The sequence below is a fragment of the Triturus cristatus genome, chromosome 1_1 (assembly GCF_964204655.1).
Source record: "Triturus cristatus chromosome 1_1, aTriCri1.1, whole genome shotgun sequence".
NCBI classification, from domain to species: domain Eukaryota; kingdom Metazoa; phylum Chordata; class Amphibia; order Caudata; family Salamandridae; genus Triturus; species Triturus cristatus.
The window spans coordinates 13,031,739-13,053,611 of NC_140579.1; the positions used below are offsets into that span (position 1 = coordinate 13,031,739).

The 21,873-nt window shown below is 43.9% G+C and overlaps 1 protein-coding gene across 2 annotated transcripts in view; it reads left to right on the forward strand.

The window, feature by feature from the left end:
- The window catches only part of LOC146869129 (butyrophilin subfamily 1 member A1-like), an 862,288-nt gene that overhangs the window by 435,013 nt on the left and 405,402 nt on the right, over nt 1-21,873 (forward strand). The window contains exon 9 of one of the 2 annotated variants that reach the window (XM_085627671.1): nt 1,419-2,568. The exons of the other annotated variant lie outside the window; for it this stretch is intronic. Coding sequence (XP_085483797.1) covers nt 1,419-1,933 — 515 coding nt within the window. The 3' untranslated portion in view covers nt 1,934-2,568. Of the gene's footprint in view, nt 1-1,418; nt 2,569-21,873 lie in introns of those variants that run through there. 2 annotated transcript variants of the gene reach the window in all.

The following is a 21,873-nucleotide window of genomic DNA, read 5'->3' on the forward strand; positions in this document are numbered from 1 at the left end:
AGAAGAGTTACTTTCAAGATACTCACCCACGCCTACAAATGCCTCCACAACATCAGACCCCAATACCTCAACAAGAGAATCTCCTTCCATGTACTCAAGAGAAACCTCCGATCTGCCGACCTCGCCCTCGCCGAAACCCTGGGCATCCGCAGAGTCAGAACAAGTGGAAGAGCATTCTCCTACATCGTGGCCAAGACCTGGAACGAGCTCCCAATCGACATCAGATGCGCCCCCAACCTGAACATCTTCAAGGAAGACACTTAAGACCGGGCTCTTTGATTGAATGGAGCTGCTCACCCCCCTCCCAGCGCCTTGAGACCCTCAGCACGCTTATAGTTCCCCTGATTGATTGACCAGTACAGTATGCCTTGGAGGTACTCTGTTACTCTGTAACATCCAATTCAGTGTACTGACAAGTACAGTTCACCTTCTGGTAGCTCTGCCAGTTTGTACCATCTAATGCAGTGTACTGACTAGTAACGCACACCTTCTAGTAGCTGTCCTACTCTGCACCATTCAATGCAGTGTACTGAGTAGCACTGTATTCCTTCTAGTAGCTCTGGTACTCTGTACCATCTAATGTAGAGCATTGACTTGTACAGTATGTTTGGACTAACTCTGTTACTCTGTACTATGTTTTGCAGTGTACTGAGTAGTACAGAATACCTCGGAGCAGCTCTTTTACTCTGTTACATCTACTGCAGTTTTCTGATTAGTACAGAATGCCTTGGAGTGGCTCTGTCACTGTGACATCGAATGCAGTTTACTGACTAGCACAGTACAGTATTCCTTCTAGTAGCTCTCCTACTCTGCGCCGTCCAATACAGGGTTCTGCCTGGTACTGTACACCTTGGAGCAGCTCTGTGCCTCTGTCATATAACACCGTGTACTGACTAGTAGAATATACCTTTGAATATGTCTGTCACTCTGTACCATCTGATGGTTTAGTACAGTGTAGTGATCACTCTAGTGTCACGCGCTTTAGAGCAGTGAGCAGTCTAGTGCCGCCCTCTTTAGTGTAGTGAGTGGTCTAGTGCCGTGCGCTTTAGTGTAGTGAGCAGTCTAGTGCTGTGTGCTTTAGTGTAGTGAGCAGTCTAGTGCCGCCCTCTTTAGTGTAGTGAGTGGTCTAGTGCCCTGCGCTTTAGTGTAGTGAGCAGTCTAGTGCCGCACGCTTTAGTGTCGTGAGCGGTCTAGTGCCGCACGCTTTAGTGTAGTGATCAGTCTAGTGCCGTACGCTTTAGTGTAGTGAGCAGTCAAGTGCTGTGCGCTTTAGTGTAGTCAGCAGTCTAGTGCCGCGCTCTCTAGCACCGCGTGCTCCCTCCAGGTGTGGTGTACATTAATCATATGTAAAGCAGAAGCAGTAATTACAGCCTTTCTTTGTGTTGTTAAATCTCTAATTGTGAATCTCTTCTCTGCAGTGATGGTGACTCTGGATCCTGACACGGCTCATCCTCGGCTCCGCCTGTCTGAGGGGGGGCGACGTGTGAGAGGGACGGACACAGCACAGCCCCTGCCGGACACCCCCAAGAGATTCACCTCTTACTGGCCCTGTGTGCTGGGGAGCGAGGGGTTCACCTCCGGCAGACATTACTGGGAGGTGCAGCTGCTGCAGGAGGGGGCGCTGTGGCGTGTGGGGGTCGCAGCAGAGTCTGTGGACAGGAAGGGAGGGATCGCATGGTCACCTGAGGGGGGAGTCTGGGCTGTGCAGGGGCGGGGGGGTCAGTACAAGCCTCTCACCGACCCTGAGACCCCTCTGTCCCCTCGTGCGAAGCCCCTGAAGCTGGGGGTGTATCTGGACTACGAGGGGGGGCGGCTGTCCCTGTACAATGCTGACTCCATGGAGCTTCTCTACTCCTTCCCACGGGCGCCCTTCACGCAGAGGCTCTTCCCCATCTTTGATCTCTGGAGAGGAGCGGATCTGAGGCTGGTGTGAGCCCCCCCCCCTCCCGCCCCCCCCCAACTGCCATCCACGGTTCAAACCCCAACATTCCAAAGGACCTTCTTCACAAGGACCCTCTCACCTGTTTCCATGACAACCAGAAGCCTCACGTGACACTATGTATCTCTTTTCCTTGTACATTTTTAAAACAAGGGCAGACAATGTTTGCCGTGTGAATCATGCACCAAACCGCATGTAACATATGATAAAGTCTCTGCAGAATTAAACAAGCATTGGCTACGGTCTCGCCTTGCATGTTGCAGAGCAGTGTGGCTGCTGTGCTCCGTACTGCAAACTTGGGGCCAGATTTACAAGCCCCTTGCGCCACTTTTGCATCACTTTTCCCATGTTAAAAGTGACGCTAAAGTGGCGCAAGGGAATTGTAAATATGCCCCTCGGTGTATAGTGCAGTGACGTGGGGCAGTGGCATGGTGTGGTGTGTTGTTATAAGGTGTGTGTTGGTGGGATGCATGTGGGTAGTGTACTGGGGTGCATGTGGGTGGCATATGCATCTTTTACAGCAAAAAACCCCAATTGTAATTAGATTAATAATGCATGTCTACAAACTATTGAAAGGGCAATAAGGGTAAATGTAATATGCATGGCCCCATGGACCAATCTAACACGCTTATAATAGTAAAATATCAAAACTACCGGCCTGTCCTTAACTCTTACGTTTACTGTTTGTGTTTCCAAAGTGTTAAATCCCTAACAACATGATTGGCGGCCATTTTCCAGAACACACAGTCACTCATTGTAAAGATCTAGCAACTTTGTTTTTTTAAATCTCCGAAATTTACTGTTCCCCATAAACTACAATAAATACACCAAATTCTACCCCAAAGAGAAACACTCTGGACTCACCCACCGTTTGCCTCACAAACGCCCCCTCCCTATTACCAGATAAACTCTTCCAACACTTTTTTGAAAAGTGAAATCTAGTTCCGCTGTAGACCCCACACATCTCCATATCGTCTTTCAAGGATACAGCCACTAGCTACAACTTCCTTCTCTCTCCCGCAGGAACCTTAATTGCCAAAGTTACATTCTAAATTTTTATTGTCGCCTGAAAACCTCTGAACTCACAAGGACATGCTCTTTGCAGCAGGCATCTTAATCCTCTGCGAAACTTTAGCTTGAGTGGAAACAGCCACTAGATAAAACTCTAATCTCTCTTCAGCAGGAATATTAATCGCCAAAGTTACCTTTACATTTTTATTGTTGCCTGAAAACCTCTGAACACACAAGAACATGTTCTTTGCAGCAGGCATCTTCTTCCTGCAGGAACTTTAATGGCCAAAGTCCCTTTAAATTTTTATTGTCGCCTGAAAAAGTATGAACACACAAGGACATGTTCTTCACAGCAGGCATCTTATTGCTCAGCACTACTTTAGCATGAGTAGAAACAGCCACTAGATAAAACTCCGATCTCTCTCCCGCAGACACATTATTTGCCAAGGTTACCTTTACATTTTTAATGTCGCCTGCAAACCTCTTGATACACAAGGACATGTTCTTTGCAGCAGACATACATCCGAATCCTCTGCTCTACTTTAGCATGACTGGAAACATTCACTAAATTAAACTCCCATCTCTCTCCAGCAGGAACATTAATCGCCAAAGCCTTTACATTTTTGTTGTTGCATAAAACTCCCAATCTTTCTCCAGCATAAACATTAATCGCTAAAGTTACCATCTCATTTTTATTGTAGCTTGAAAGCCTCTGAATTCACAAGGATATATTCCTTGCAGCAGGTATCTTAATACCCTGCGCTACTTTAGCAGGAGTGGAAACAGCCACTGGATCAAACTCCGATCTGTTTCCTACAGGAACATTAATTTCCAAAGTTAACTTTATATTTTTATTGTTGCCTGAAAACCTCTGGACACACAAGGACATGTTCTTAGCAGCAGGCATCTTAATCCTCTGCAAAATTTTAGCATGAGTGGCAACAGCCACTGGATAAAACTCCGATCTGTCTCCTGCAGGAACATTAATTTCCAAAGTTAACTTTACATTTTTATTGTTGCCTCAAAATCTCAGGACACAAAAGAACATCTTCTTTGCAGCAGGCATCTTAATCCTCTGTGCTACTTTAGCATGAGTGGAAACAGCCACTAGATAAAACTCCCATCTTTCTCCAACAGGAACATTAATCTCCAAAGTTACCTTTTATTGTCGCCTGAAAATGTATGAACACACAAGGACATGCTCTTTGCACTAGGCATCTGAATCCTCTGTGATGCTTTAGCATCAGTGGTAAGTGGCACTGGATAAAACTTCCATTTCCGACTTGCAGGAATCTTAATCGCCAAAGTTACTTTTACATTTTTATTGTTGCCTGAAAACCTCTGAACACACAAGAGCATGTTCTTTGCAGCAGGCATCTTAATCTTCTGTGCTTCTTCAGCATGAGTGGAAACAGCCACTAGATAAAACTTCCATCTCTCTCCAACAGGGACTTTTATCGCCAAAGTTACCTTTACATTTTTATTGTTGCCTGAAAACCTCTGAACACAAAAGAGCGTGCTCTGTGCAGCAGGCATCTTAATCCTCTGTGCTACTTTAGCATGAGTGGAAACAGCCACTAGATAAAACATTAATTGCCGAGGTTACCTTTACATTTTTATTGTCACCTGGAAACCTCTCGATACACAAGGACATGCTCTTTGCACTAGGCATCTGAATCCTCTGTGATCCTTGAGCATCAGTGGAAACTGCCACTAGATAAAACTTCCATTTCCATACTGCAGGAACATTAATCGCCAAAGTTACCGTTACATTTTTATTCTTGCCTCAAAACCTCTGAACACACAGGGACATGTTCCTTGCAGAATGCATCTTAATCCTCTGCGCTACTTTAGCATGAGTAGAAACAGCCACTAGATAAAACTTGCGATCTCTCTCCCATAGAAACATTAATTGCGGAGGATACCTTTACATTTTTATTGTCGCCTGAAAACCGCTCGATACACAAGGATATGTTCTTTGCAGCAGGTATCTTAATCCTCTGTGCTACTTTAGCATCATTGGAAACAGGCTCTAGATAAAACTCCCATCTCTCTCCAACAGGAACATTAATAGCCAAAGTTCCCTTTACATTTAATTGTCGTATGAACACACAAGGACATGCTCTTTGCACTAGGCATCTGAATCCTCTGTGATGCTTTAGCATCAGTGGTAAGTGGCACTGGATAAAACTTCCATTTCCATCCTGCAGGAATCTTAATCGCCAAAGTTACTTTTACATTTTTATTGTTGCCTGAAAACCTCTGAACACACAAGAGCATGTTCTTTGCAGCAGGCATCTTAATTCTCTTGGCTACTTCAGTATGAGTGGAAACAGCCAACAGCTACAACTTCCATCTCTTTCCCGCAGGAACTTTAATCGCCAAAGTTACCTTTACATTTTTATTGTTGCCTGAAAACCTCTGAACACACAAGGACGTGCTCTGTGCAGCAGGCATCTTACTCCTCTGCGCTTCTTCAGCATGAGTGGAAACAGCCACTAAATTGAACTCCCATCTCTCTCCAGCAGGAACATTAATCGCCAAATTTCCCTTTACATTTTTATTGCTGCCTGAAAACGTATGAACACACAAGGACATGTTCTTTGCAGCAGACATCCATCTTAATCCTCTGCGCTACTTTAGCATGACTGGAAACAGTCACTAAGTTAAACTCCGATCTCTCTCCCTCAGATACATTATTTGCCAGGGTTAACTTTACATTTTTGTTGTTGACTAAAAACTTACAGGCACACAAGGACATGTTCTTTGCAGCAGGCATCTTAATCATCTGCGCTACTTCAGCATGAGTGGAAACAGGCTCTAGATAAAACTCTCATCTCTCTCGAACAGGAACTTTAATCACCAAGTTACCTTTTCGTTTTTATTGTTGCCTGAAAACCTCTGAACACACAAGGACGTGTTCTTTGCAGCAGACATGCATCTTAATCCTTTGTGCTACTTTAGCATCACTGGAAATTTAACTCCCATCTCTCTCCAGCAGGAACATTAATCGCCAAAGTTCTCTTTACATTTTTATTGTCGCCTGAAAACGTATGAACACACAATGACATGTTCTTTGCAGCAGGCATCTAAATTCTCTGCACTACTTTAGCATGAGTGGAAATAGCCACTTTATAAAACTTCCATCTCTCTCCAGCAGGAACATTAATCGCCAAAGTTACCTTTACATTTTTATTATTGCCTAAAAACTTACAGACACACAAGGACATGTTCTTTTCAGCAGGCACCTTAATCCTCTGTGCTACTTTAACATGAGTGGAAACAGCCACTAGACAAAACTGCCATCTCTCTCCAGCAGGAAAATTAATCCCCAAAGTTACCTTTACATTTTTATTCTTGCCTCAAAACCTCTGAACACACAAGTACATGTTCTCTGCAGCAGGCATCTTAATCCTCTGCGCTACTTTAGCATGAGTGGAAACAGCCACTAGAAAAAACTCTGATCTCTCTCCCTCAGATACATTATTTGCCAGGGTTAACTTTACATTTTTATTGTTGCCTAAAAACTTACAGGCACACAAGGACATGTTCTTTGCAGCAGGCACCTTAATCCTCTGCACTACTTTAACATGGGTGGAAATAGCCACTAGATAAACCTTCCATCTCTCTAGAGCAGGAACATTAATCGCCAAACTTACCTTTACATTTTTATTGTTGCCTGAAAACCTATGAACACACAAGAACATGTTCTTTGCAGCAGGCATCTTAATCCTCTGCGCTGCTTCAGCATGAGTGGAAACAGCCACTAAATGAAACTCCCATCTCTATCCAACAGGAACATTAATAGCCCAAGTTCCCTTTACATTTTATTGTCGCCTGAAAACGTATGAACACACAAGGACATGCTCTTTGCACTAGGCATCTGAATACTCTGTGATCCTTTAGCATCAGTGGGAACTGCCACGAGGTAAAACTTCCATTTCCGTCCTGCAGGAACCTTAATCGCCAAAGTTACTTTTACATTTTTATTGTTGCCTGAAAACCTCTGAACACACAAGAGCATGTTCTTTGCAGCAGGCATCTTAATCCTCTGTGATCCTTTAGCATCAGTGGAAACAGCCATTAGATAAAACTTCCAATCTCTCTCTCACAAACATTAATTGCAGAGGATACCTTTACATTTGTATTGTCGCCTGAAAACCTCTCGATACACAAGGACATGATCTTTGCAGCAGGCATCTGAATCCTCTGTGATCCTTTAGCATCAGTGGAAACTGCCACTAGATAAAACTTCCGATCTCTCTCCCACAGAAACATTAATTGTTGAGGTTACTTTTACATTTTTATTGTTATCTTAAAACCTCTGATCACACAAGTGCATGTTCTTTGCAGCAGGCATCTTAATTCTCTGTGCTACTTCAGCATGAGTGGAAACAGTCAACAGCTACAACTTCCATCTCTTTCCCGCAGGAACTTTAATCGCCAAAGTTACCTTTACATTTTTATTGTTGCCTGAAAACATCTGAACACACAAGGACGTTTTCTTTGCAGCAGGCATGCATCTTAATCCTCTGCGCTACTTTAGCATCACTGGAAACAGTCACTAAATTAAACTCCCATCTCTCTCCTCACCAGGCACATTAATCGCCAAAGTTCCCTTTACATTTTTATTGTCGCCTGAAAACGTATGAACATACAAGGACATGTTCATTGCAGCAGGCACCTTAATCCTCTGCACTGTAGCATGAGTGGAAACAGCCACTAGAAAAAACTCTGATCTCTCTCCCTCAGATACATTATTTGCCAGGGTTAACTTTACATTTTTATTGTTGCCTAAAAACTTACAGGCACACAAGGACATGTTCTTTGCAGCAGGCACCTTAATCCTCTGCACTACTTTAACATGGGTGGAAACAGCCACTAGATAAACCTTCCATCTCTCTAGAGCAGGAACATTAATCGCCAAACTTACCTTTACATTTTTATTGTTGCCTGAAAACCTGTGAACACACAAGAGCATGTTCTTTGCAGCAGGCATCTTAATCCTCTGCGCTACTTTAGCATGACTGGAAACAGCCACTAAATTAAATTCCCATCTCTCTCCAGCAGGAACATTAATCGCCAAAGTTCCCTTTACATTTTTATTGTCGCCTGAAAACGTATGAACACACAAGGACATGTTCTTTGTAGCAGGCATCTTAATCCTCTGCGCTACTTTAGCATGAGTGGAAACAGCCACTAGATAAACCTTCCAATCTCTCTCCCACAGAAACATTAAATGCAGAGGATACCTTTACATTTTTATTGTTGCCTGAAAACCGCTCGATACACAAGGATATGTTGTTTGCAGCAGGTATCTTAACCCTCTGCGCTACTTTAGCATCATTGCAAACAGGGTCTAGATAAAACTCCCATCTCTCTCTAACAGGAACATTAATCTCCAAGTTACCTTTACATTTTTACTGTTGCCTGAAAACCTCGGAACACACAAGAGCATGTTTTTTGCAGCAGGCATCTTAATCCTCTGTGCTACTTCAGCATGAGTGGAAACAGCCACTAGATAAAACTCCCATCTCTCTCCAGCAGGAACATTAATCACCAAAGTTACCTTTACATTTTTATTGTTGCCTCAAAACCTCTGAACACACAAGGACATGTTCTTTGCAGCAGGCATCTTAATCCTCTGCGCTACTTTAGCATAAATGGAAACAGCCACTGGATAAAACTCCCCATCTCTTTCCGGCAGGAACATTAATAGCCAAAGTTATCTTTACATTTTTATTGTTGCCTAAAAACTTACAGGCACCCAAGGACATGTTCTTTGCAGCAGGCACCTTAATCTACTGTGCTACTTTAACATGGGTGGAAACAGCCACTAGATAAACCTCCCATCTCTCTAGAGCAGGAACATTAATCGCCAAACTTACCTTTACATTTTTATTGTTGCCTGAAAACCTATGAACACACAAGAACATGTTCTTTGCAGCAGGCATCTTAATCCTCTGCGCTACTTTAGCATGAGTGGAAACAGCCACTAGATTAAACTTCCAATCTCTCTCCCACAGAAACATTAATTGCAGAGGATACATTTTTATTGTCGCCTGAAAACCTCTCGATACACAAGGACATGATCTTTGCACTAGGCATCTGAATCCTCTGTGATCCTTTAGCATCAGTGGGAACTGCCACGAGGTAAAACTTCCATTTCCGTCCTGCAGGAACCTTAATCACCAAAGTTACCTTTACATTTTTACTGTTGCCTGAAAACCTCTGAACACACAAGAGCATTTTCTTTGCCGCAGGCATCTTAATCCTCTGCGCTACTTTAGCATCAATGGAAACAGCCACTGGATAAAACTCCCCATCTCTTTCCGGCAGGAACATTAATAGCCAAAGTTATCTTTACATTTTTATTGTTGCCTAAAAACTTACAGGCACCTAAATCTACTGTGCTACTTTAACATAAATGGAAACAGCCACTGGATAAAACTCCCGTCCTGGAGGAAACTTAATCGACAATGTTACCTTTACATTTTTATTGTCCTCTGGAAACCTCTGACCACACAAGGACATGCTGTTTGCCCTAGGCATCTGAATCCTCTGTGATGCTTTAGCATCAGTGGTAAGTGGCACTGGATAAAACTTCCTTTTCCGTCCTGATGGAACATTAATCGCCAAACTTACCTTTACATTTTTATTGTTGCCTGAAAACCTATGAACACACAAGAACATGTTCTTTGCAGCAGGCATCTTAATCCTCTGCCCTACTTCAGCATGAGTGAAAACAGCCACTAGATAAAACTTCCGATCTCTCTCCCATAGAAACATTAATTGCCGAGGTTAGCTTTACACTTTTATTGTCGCCTGGAAACCTCTCAAAACACAAGGACATGCTCTTTGCACTAGGCATCTGAATCCTCTGTGATCCTTGAGCATCAGTGGAAACTGCCACTAGATAAAACTTCCGATCTCTCTCCCACAGAAACATTAATTGCCGAGGTTACTTTTACATTTTTATTGTTGCCTGAAAACCTCTGAACACACAAGTGCATGTTCTTTGCATTGACCAAGGGAGTACCCCAGGGCTCTTGTTTGAGCCCGACTCTGTTTAATATCTACGTGGATCCCTGTTAAGGAGTTGTGGGTTTATTCCCATCTCCTATGCTGACGATACTCAGCTGCTTTTTCCGTCTGCAAAGTCCACTCCATGAGTGCAAGAAACCTTCTCTTCAGGAATGAGAACTATCTCTCAATGGATGAGGAGTAATCTCCTTCAGTGCAATGTGGGAAAGACGGAGATCATGCTTTTCGGGGAGGCCCAATTATTATGAACCCCTAATTGGTGGCCAACTGACCTGGGTACCCCTCCGATTCTGAAAACCTGTGTCAAAAATCTTGGCGTTCGCCTTGAACAGACCCTCACTATGAAGGAGCACGCTGCTCCGACTGCCGGCTCCTGTTTTCATGTGTTGGGTCTGTTGCGTCGCATCCTCCCTCTGCTCCCTGATTCGACACGGAAGACACTGACCCAGGCACTTATCTTAAGCCGTCTGGATTATTGCAACGGTCTGCTGGCCTCCGCCAACGAGGCCACCTTCGACAGACTGCCTCCCGCCCTTTGCTTTAAATGCTCCACTGGCTCCCTATACGGGAGCGAGTGAAGTTCAAGGTCTGTTGTATCATATATAAGGCCTTGGCCAACTCTGGTCCTACTTACCTTGCGGACAAATTCATTCCTTACCTACCTCGGAGGTCTCTCCGCTCAGAATCCAAATCCCTACTTGAGGTACCTGGAATTAAAAGGGCCAGACTGGGCGGCAAGTCTCTGGGCCGCGGCTTTTGGAATACCCTTCTTTTGCAACTGAGAGAGTGCGCGGACTATCTCCACTTCAGGAAACAGCTCAAGACTTCCGTCTTCTGATTTTGATTTATAGCAGACAGTTCTCCGCATGCTGCCCATCCACGCGCAGAGATACCCCTTCGGGGGGCGATTCTGGCGTTTTATAAATAAATAAAATGAGATGCCCTCTAGATGCAAAGTAATGCAATGCAGTGTAGCGTGCAGCGTTGCATTACTTTTGGTTACAAAGCAACACAAATTATCTTTTGTGTTAGTTTGTAAATACCAACCTGGATTTTGTTTCAGATCTGAGTTAAGAAAGTAACTCGACTGAAAATCTTTGTAAACCTGAGCCATAGTTTCACAGAATGTCTGTTTTTTCAATTTCATTTCCCATTCACATTTCGCTTCACTAAAATGTGCGGGAAAATCTGCAAGATGTACAATCCTGGACTAGGAATTAAACAAGACACAGAATAAGTCTTTTAGTATCAAGCCCAATATATTACAAACTATCTTAATGAGTCTGTGTAGATATTTAAGAAACAAGCCATCGTATTTTTTTCAGTTTCTGGTATAGCAAATTATCTGTTTGGGAAAGATTTTAAAATCTAGTTTCCGGATTATTGAAAAAATCAAGACTGGATGTACGTTGGTGGTAATCGGTCAGTATTTATCCAGATTCTTTTTTTTATTTCAGTCAGTCATACACTTTATTCACACCATAAAAGCAAATAAAAAAAATCTGTTTAAAAACACATTAAGAACATCTACATAATACAGAGATGAATTTCATGACGCATGCACAAGCATTTCATAATGTATAGTATTGCACAATCTGCATGTTCAAAATGCCACGAAGGTAAGGGCGCCATACAGACCGGGGGACTCTCTCAGCATGAACCTAATAATAAAAACCTCATAAAAGGCTCCCCTCTGTTATAAGGAAGGAGCGGGGCTCTGCCTTGGTTATAAAGTTTGCTACATCAAATAATAATTTTTAAAAAGCATATAAATAGCCAGGTAAAGACCCTTAACATTGGCCTTCTCCCGAGAGCATACTTCTGATCCTTAACGCTCAACAAATATAGCTAATCTCGGAATAGCAGGTAGAATCTGTGTCTAGACGCTATAGAAATCACAGTTCTTCTTTATGAGATAAAATACCTTGGTATTGCTAAAGTAGGTCACAGGAAACATTTTCTCCTGGTACTATACAATCTACCAAAAACATAAAATGAGTCGGTGATTGCGGTGAGAGGGGGTCGCACGGGCAGCAAGTCAGGGAAGTAGACTGACAACCTATTAACGGAAAGGCAACTAGGAATGTCAACATTTCCACATTCCGCAGCTTAGCGATAATTTGTTTCTTGCTCGCGCTGTAAAATAATACATTCTCGCGCGTGCGCGATCGCCTTACCTGAATCCCCGCGTTCGCCGACAAGTTTTCCCGATCCGGTCGCGTTCTCCACGAGATGTTGGATTGTTGGTAGCCATTTGCGCTTTCTCACGACAGTTTGCGCCCGCAGTAATGTCATTGGTCACGCGATCACGTCTTTCTTCTCGCGATCATGCACCGCGAGAAGAGTGAAAACAAGATGGCCGCGCCCACGAGCAACCGCATGGGTAAGTTGGCGAGCCGCGACCACACAGAAAATACCGCAAACGGGCGGGAAAAAAACTTCTGCATCTTGGCGATATTTCCGCGTGTTTACTCGAACTTCCAACCTGGATTTTCCTTTTCCTTCACACATCACTTTTTTCTGAGGTCCTGAAGAAAGCCCCCCGACCCTTCTGGGCAATCTAGGGGCTGAAACATGTGGACCAACTACTCAGACTAAAAGTGCAGTGGACTCTTTACACGTCCTACCTGCACATCTCTGTATTTTATTCTTACCCCTTGCACTGAACGGAATAAAATTGAGTCCAGGCAGCAAGAGGAATTTTTAACATAATATTTTTCACACCACATGAGCACTTTACAATTTTTGTTTTTTTACTTTTTATTTCTGATCACTACTGTAACATCGAGTGGTTCCCTCCGGGCGGAGGAAGCATGAGAGAAAACCCCATAATGATGCTGTCACGTAGTTAAAATCAAGGTGGAGAATCAAGATATACCGCCCCTGAACCGCTTTACGTGAATGAGGGTTTTTTACCAAATATCGGAAACAACCATCCGAACCCTGGTGACGGGTACAAGTGATCCATTCCCCTTGATTATTAACGATTAGCTGGAAGCCGAATGGATCACAGCTCCTTCTATCTCCCTCCACATTGATTTAAATATAATGGTAGTCCTGTAAAACCACATCTGAAATATGTTCTATTGGTTTACAGTACTGTTTTACAAAGGTAGTAGAATTGGACCAATCAGCGGCCTCAAGATTGTCCTCAAGTCTGCTGCCCTTCCAAAAGGATTGACTAGCCATAGCTCCCCTCAAAGAATGAGATTGAAATCTCTGGAGGTCAACAACCGCTGATTGCAGGGTCAGTTTAACCCATCTCGTAATTGCAGCAGATGTCACAGCTCTAAAAGGTTCACAAAGGAGATTAAAAGTTGTTCTCTACCACCCGGCCGAAGTTTCCTCATCCTGGAATCTTACTCTTTCATTGACAGGATATTACACAGAGCAAGGATGCAAGTTTCATAGAAATTATCTAGAGATCGAAATATGTATTACTCGGCCATGAAGAAAACAGTTTCAAGACTAGATTAACATCCCAAAGCGTCTCATACTTGGGTCTAGGGGGTCTCCTTAAAGTAATACTCTTAAGAACCCGCCAGACATTGACATTTTTCCGAACAGCTCTGTCATTGACTGAGGCATGCCCAGCTGAAATCGCAGACCTATTGCAATGAATTGTGCTATAGCTAAGGCCCTTATCAAACTGTTCCACCGAAAGGTTCCTTTCCAAGCACCAACGTGGTATATTCCAGAGTTAGGCCCATGTAGCAAAGCAGCTCATTTCTTCCATTGTCCTCCCAGATAACATCTCTAGCTGCGACCTCTGGCACACCTTTGCACGCACGACAATGTTGGATTGGTTTCTCTGAAACTAAACTTGTTTTTACATCTAGCTTCGCACATTATTACAATGCCCTGAAAATCATGTACAAGGTCTCGTTTCGCACTACGTACAAATGTCATCGCTATCTTCATCCACGGGGACAGGGCTATCTATATATCCATAACATCACTAATCTATGCGTACATCACAAGGCGGATTTCTATTATAAAAGACGAGCATCTCGATAGATTGGCAGGGGAGGTACTTCTGCTGACACCAAGGGTCCTTTCATGCAGAGAAATCACCACGCAGTGGTCTGACATCTCGTGAGGGGTGTCCAGTTCGCGAACAAGACGGGGTCCTTCACTCTACCCCATCAGGTAATGGGGTTTGATCGTCCCTTGGGGGGACTCTTGGCTGTACACCTACACACACTCTAGGTACACTTGGAGTGAGGTTCGCATAGTAGGAGTACGCTAGATTACTGCCTAGTTTATATGCCTACATATATACATTGTTTAGCACCATGGTAGAACTATATCTTCTATTCACGCTTTTGGTGCTAGTAATCGCGTTTATCTGCTTCTGCCTTCTAATCATTGCAGCACACGTATTTAATGTAAGAATAACGTTGGTTCAATAAATAGTATTGAAAACGTCCCTCTGTGTATTGTCTGTATATTTCTCTGAAAATAAGGTGAGCACGAGTGACTGAGCGAAAAGTTCTGTAACTTTTTCCACGATCCCTGAGGGGTCAGGGTTAGCATGTTCAGTGGTTGCTCCCTGTTAGGTTAGGGGGCTTACGGTGGCACTGTCTGATTTTTGCATGGTTCAGGGAAAATAACGCCAACTAAAAAACAAAATGACATGCCCGCCCGACAAAAAAGCATTGATGAGAGGGTGGATGATGTTCCCCTTAGTGCCTCCCTGAGTGGGTCGGCCCCTATAAGCAGCCCACCTATTATAAGCAATCGGACCTCCTCTCAAGAGCTCCCCCTCATTAACGCCAAAAATAATTTAACGCCCCCGGCACTATGGGACTCTGGGTGGAAAAGAAATGTCATCGGGGATAACCGAAAGTTGGGACATGGGGTCACACATCGAGGTAGCTCTGGCCCTCCAAGTGGGGGGAGACCACCACAAGCCTTTACAAATACAAATGGCCCATTGCATGGTCCCCAAAGTGGGTGGGGCGCAATCAACATCTTAAATCTACCCCCTGATTGCACACCGTACACATTGATCCTGACAGGGTCCCCCATCTCCCCCCTGGCCAACAAGAAAGCTGTCAGAGCCTTATCAACAAATCAGCGCATTGGTGCTCTAGGAAAATCCCCCCTCAGATAAACTGGCATGAACATATCATCATGGCAAGGCGGGTGAGCTGGTTGGGTCACACGGCCACATCTGTGGCTGGGGATTGTGTCTTGCTTAATTTAAGCCATGCTAGGTACGCGCATCTTGCTCTGAAACACCTCAGAGATTCACCTAGTGAATTAATAAAGGCTCGCCCACTAGGTTTTTTCTATCCTCCCAACCAGGGGACTTACATGACTATCGTGAGACAACATCCCTTATGGCTACGCCCAGCTAGATTCCCCCCTCCCAGTCCTCTCCATTTATCCATCCTAACAGATTTGATGCTTTCTCTGGTTTGAGTGAAATCGAGTGACTGCCCGTGCGATCGGGTAGCTCAGTCGAAACGAGAAGACCTAGTTTACAACGCATCAATCTAGAGAGAGCCTCAGATGCTGCTGATACTGGTAGCAAGCAGCCCACAGAGCCATCTGGTACCATTTTGTACAATTCTATTAGCACTAGCAAGAATATAGCTCAATCTGTAACGCGCTCCCGGCCTCCTACTTCAATCCCTAATGATAACACCGGAGGAGAGGGGTCTGGCCCGTCAACTCCTGTCACTATGGCTGCCATTAACTTTACATCTGTGGGCACGGCGAATCAGGGACACACCACTCTCCCATTTTACATTATTTCCTGGAACATCGCTGGTATTCGTACAAAATTGTCCAATGAGGTGTGGCTAGAGTATATTAGGGGTTTTGAAATCATCTGCCTCCAGGAAAGTGGCATAAGGACGACATTGAGTTGAACGGTTATCGCTCCTTTACCGTCCATGCAACACCTTCACCGGCAGGGAGGGCCAAAGGGAGGGCTGGTGCCGCTAACTTCAGTTAAATATGGGTCCTTACAAGCCCTTGGTGTTAACCCCTCACCCTGGTACCAACTAATCTTGATTTCCAACCTGATCCGGGTCAAGTTATTGGTGGTGAGTTGGTACTATAACATCTTTGACCAAAATAGCTGCCATGTTATTGAAGCCCGACAGGCAGAAATTTGCACTATTTCAGGGAAGTGGCAGCCATTATGTATCCTCTGGGTGGGGGCTTCAACTGCACCTCCTGTACGTATAGCACCAAACGAGTATGTGTGCTGCTGGACTCAGAGGGTCAGCCTCAGCCGCATTTTATCCATACACCACAGGGCGGGGACTTAAATTCCATTATTATTGAAAATGACCTGGGCCTTATAAATAACTCGCCCACTAGCCCTGTGCCACAGTGCCCCACTTATGTTGGAGGAGGCCAGGGAATTTTTATTGATTTTATGTTCATCTCGAGGAAGTGCTGGCCGCTTGTTGGCAGCTTTGAGGTGGAACCAAACAATGCCGTGACCATAATCCCCTCACCGTTTCCCTCAGTATAACAGCCCAGGCAGGAAAAGGTGATGGTCGCCTCCTTCAATATAACCGCAACAAAGGGGTAACATTAAACTGGGGTAAAATAAACCCTACCGAATTTGAGGGAAAAATTGTCGCAGCAAATGTGGACTCTATTATGAGATGCCTTCAACACAACGCTCCCCCAGACGAGGTTGTTCACGATTTTGAACTGGTTTGTGCAGATGTAGCCAAAAGACTTACCAGACCCGTACAGAGATGTGAACCCTAAGAGACGCGGTGGTTCAACACCGAGTGCTCCAGAGCCCAAAAGAATCTTAAAATGGCCCTAAGTGCCAACCCTCGTTATATAACCCAAATTAAAAGCGCAAGACAGGTATATAAAAGTGTAAATAATAAAAATAAAGAAGAACTGAGGAGATTAGCTTGGGAAGGTTTGGAGAGAGCCAGTGCCCTCAAAGACTCTATATGTTTTTGGGACATCATTAATCGCCCCTTTTTTACAGACGAGGATGGGCATATGGACTCTCTGGTCTTGGGGGACGCTTGGGCATCCCATGCCTCCCAATTAGGGGCATCCCTCTCCGTAGCCGAGGTTGAGGAGGCTTTAGCAAAGGGAATCTGTATGAAATCCCCAGGCCCGATGGGGTCCCATTAGATCTGTTTAAAAGTAACCCCAATCTCTGGGCACCCCTGCTGACCAATGGTTTTAAAGCAGCGGTGACTGGCCCCCTCCCAGCCTCATGGAAGGAGGCCATCGTGGTTCCTGTGTTTAAAAAGGGCAACAGGAGTGACCCTGCCTGCTACAGGCCATTCTCCCTTATTGACGCTACAGCTAAGGTTTTGGCCGGGGCGGGTTGTTCTTGCACGACATGAAACCTGGGCGACTAACACAGGGATCATGTCAAAAACGCAATATGGCTTCTGGAGGGGGTTGGGCACCACAGAGCAGTGCCTCAACTCGTCCCTGATATGGGCAAGTACATGAAGGCCGGGGGGGGGGGGGGGGGTTCTATCCACCTGGCCTTAATGGACTTGTGCGGTGCTTTTGATACCGTTAATCGGGAGAAGTTGTGTGCACTAATGGGGAAAATGGGTGTTGAGGAAGCTCTGATCTCCCTTTTGCGTAGGCTTCGTGCTTCCACCAATGTTGCCATAAGATATGGCCCCCATGGGGAGAAGACTAGCCCTATCGTCTACACAGAAGGTGTACGTACGGCAGGGGTGCATTTTAGCTCCTTTCCTTTTTTTAATCTACACTAATGGCCTAGAGGTATTTTTAATAGAGAAGGAAATCAATTGTCCCCAAATTGGTGGCAATCCATTCCCGCTACTATCGTACGCGAATGAGACTGTGCTAATGGGGAGAGGAGTTGGCCTAACGGCTAGGGCGGTCGACCTCGAATCTGGGGAACTGGGTTTGAGTCTTGGCAATGACACTCAACATCCTGTGATTCTGGGCAAATCACTTAATCTACCCATGCCTAACAAAAAAATAAAAGGAATGTGCCCTCATGTAAAGCGCTTTGATACCCGATTCGGGTCAAGTTCGCGCTATACTCTGTAAAAAAATTTTTTACAAATAATGGCTCTGACAGCAAACAGCCTCCAAAATTCACTCAATGCTTTTATGTCAGACCTTGATTTATATTGAGGGTTTTAATGTCTTGCATTCTTTGGCTACCTTGATATTTGCACTGCTGTGACTAATTTTATTAAAGTTGCAATGGCTATTAGAAAATGTTATGAGTCACAATAGAAGATTACGAACGTTGCAACCTGTTAAATAACAATTTTTATATATCATTGAAACTTTAGGATTGACGACGTAGTCTGTTGCACCGAGTATTTGGCACTAAGATTTATATCCTTCTTTTAACTGCTTGAATGCTTTGAAACACTTGTTTTTATTAATTTTATTTTTGCTGTTGCACAAATATGCTATGCAAATTTTAAAGTGTAATGTATGTTTGTCAAACTTTTATGGTCTTTTAAACCGAATAAAGTTATTTTGAACTTGAACTTGACTGGCACCTGACTCCAGAATAAATTCTTGAGAGCACTGAAGACCGGTCAACCATTCCAGGCATCCAGATTCTCCATCACTTCTAACCGGGCCTTCTGATCTCGGTGCATCCTGTTTCCATACCATACCATACCCTGCCTTGCATAGCCTGCGCCTTCACTCTCCATAAAGTTCAATAATGTTATGGGCCCGGAAATATCGTCCTGAATGGAAGAGGAGAGGAGGCCCAGGACTCTGTCAAGCTCTCTTCAAGTTAAAGAATCGCATTTCAATACATATGTTATCTCCTTCTAAATTGTGGCAACTTTCTTCCGTGGTAAAAGAAGGGCCACCTTCAGTGTATCTATAGTGAAACCTAAAAATTCTAGAGATCTGATGGGAATAAGAATAGACTTCTCCCTGTTTAATATGAAGCCTAATCGCTCCAGAAGAGTTATTACCATCTTCAGATCTTTCAGAAATTGATTCTAACATTGGGACATAATTAGAGTATCTTCCAGGTATATAATCATACGTACTCCCCTCACCCTGAGGTAAGAAGCAGCCACTCTCATTACGGTGGTAAAGCACAAAGATGCTGAAGAAAGACAGAAGGGGAGAGCCTGGGATTGAAAAAGACGACCTTGCCACGTGAACTGTAGATGACATTGGCACTCATAGGCCATAGGGATGGTGAAGTAAGCATCTTTCAGAGCTAGCTTTACTAGCCAATTCTTCTCTAATAACATATTTCTCGGGAGGTGTATCCCTTCCATGAAGTGTCTGTAAACAAGATGCCTGTTTAGATCCCTCAGATTTATCACAGGTCTCCATCTCTGGTCCTTTGTTCTACAAGAAACAGTGTGCTTACGAAAACCTTGCACTCAAAGGGTACTTCCACTTTTGTGCCTTTTCTGTAGCATCAAATTAACTTCTTACTGTACCACCTTCTCCTGATCTAAAGGTAGAACTGGGTTTCTTGGGAAAAAGATTTGATGGGGAGTCTCAAGAAATTCTATTTTGAACCCTTGGACAGTTTCTAAAACTCAAGAGTCCTGAGTAATAGTTTTTCAAGCCTGCGAAAAAAACTTGGGACGGCCCCCACTTTTCCCGGGACAGAAGAAATGAGAAATCTTTGTACTCTGGAAACTGGTTGAACCTTGACCACGAGACCTGATCCTCTCACACGGTAGGCTTGTCCTCTTTGCAGCTAGAAGGAAGATGAGGCACTGGACTGGAAGCCTCTTCTGAATCTGCTTTGTCTTAGTTGGGGCCTCTGGAAGGCCCAGCCAGCAGGAAGGCCCTCCTGCTGGACCGACCAAAAACTCCACGGTTAAAAACCCTTCTCATGCTGGACTGAGCCTTGTCGAGAGGCGTAAATGTAGCCACATATTAACTTAGGAACTTGATCATATCCTCCCCAAAGAGAAGGCCCTTAGGATTGACTTAGGGTTCCTTCTCAGCAAACTCCCTTAGCTTGGGATTGATCTTGTTTAAAACGGCCCTATGTCGCTCAGCTGTTAGGCCAGCGGTGTCATTGCCCAAAAGTATCAATGTCCTTTAATCCAACCCCTGAGACGTTTAATATCTACAGGGGTCTCACTGATGTAAGCCTCCTCTGCTAGATCTATTATTCTAGCGAGGGGACCTAACACATCAAGAAGTCGATCCTGACATGCTTCAAGGGACTTCTCCAGACCTTTTCTAGGTTCCTTGTCAAGTATGAAGAGAAACGTGATCAGCTCTGAATAGAGATTAGGTGTTAAACATACATTTTTGTGGATCGCGAGTCTTGAGCATTCACCTCTAAGAATATTACGAGCCTCCCTTTCCATAGGGTTTTGGACCCATCTCTTGATGAACCTCGCCGCTTGATGCTGGGGCCACTACTCAGCACGTCTTGGGTGCCGGATATTGTGATGGGAAAACATCTCTTGCTCCAGAGGGTCCTTCACTATCACCTTAGAGGTAGATGGAGCTTCGTGATCTGTAAGGTCATCCATATCAGCATCCCCTTGTTCTTTTTTTTTTTTTTTTTAACTTCTTTTTTTTTGTATTCAGAGAGACATTATACATATATTCGTATAAAAAATGTATTCATTTGTTATACATTGTCAATAGTTGTCTGTTATTCCAAATTAATATTATTTCATGAAAGGGGAAAAAGCCAAGAAAAGACGATACATCAAAAAACATTCATATTAACACAAATTTGATCTATATACGTTATGCTACCCTTTTTAGCCAATTTGTGACTGGAGCACATCCTTTTATACCCCATCTTTTAGCCTGGTAGCCCTTGCAGATATATAAATCCTGTTCTAGTTTATAAACAGCTATGAAACGAGCCAAGAATTCATAGAAACTTGGGGGCATTGGATCCTTCTATCTAGTTGCAATAAGTAGCCTTAATATAACGACTGAAATAAATATGATACTGATCTGGGCTTGATCTAACTCAGCACTGCTATCGTATCCAATCATCATAAGGGAGTTAGTGCCAACATTTTTCCAAGAATCTTCTCCCAAAACTTAACCAGTTCGGTTTTTATCAACTCGAGTTGTGGACGCCCATAAAACATATGAATCTCTCCTGCTGGTCCTACCCACATCTAGGGCATTTATCATCCTCCCTTTCCCCCCATATAAATAATTTGCCCAGTGTAAAATACAAATGATTGTTTTATAATGTTGTGACTTTAGATTGGCGGATAGGAGCGTTTTTTTTACTAGCCGTAATGACATATCAATATCGACATCTTCGGCCTCTAATCTACGGGCCCATTTAGTCTCCGTTTCTTGGATATCATCCAGAGTTAGCGCCATCATCATACTATACAAGTGTTTAATTTTGCAGGCAGTTCTCCCCATGGTTTCAAACAGTGCAATTTTGGCATTAGAGATTGCTTGTCTCCTTTTGCCAAGACCCCCCTTTACTTGTAGATACTTAAGATAGTGCCCATCCGGAACTCCGAACTCCCTTTGTAGCTCACTAAACTGATATAATTGGCCATTTGCCTGAATATGTCCCACTGTCCGTAAACCAAGTTGCTCCCGTTGTTTGGCTATAACTTCATAAAACACAGGGGGGAAAAGGGATGATTTCCAAAGAGGTGTATACTTAGTTATCTTCGCGATATTCATATGTTTTTGTATTCTGCCCCAAGTTTTCCATGCATTGAACATGCATTTACCTTTTCCCCCGAGTGCCAGTTCGTAAATTGTTGGGAGATCCTCTGCTTGTGTCCCACTGGTGCTGCCAATAGTTTCAAAGAAAAGTAGATTCATTTGATATAACAAAGTTGCCCAGTGACAAAAGGTTAAATTAGGAGCAGCCCACCCTCCCCGTACTTGTGGCAGAGATGTCCTGACCGTACGATATTGCCAGATAAACCTACTGAATAAAG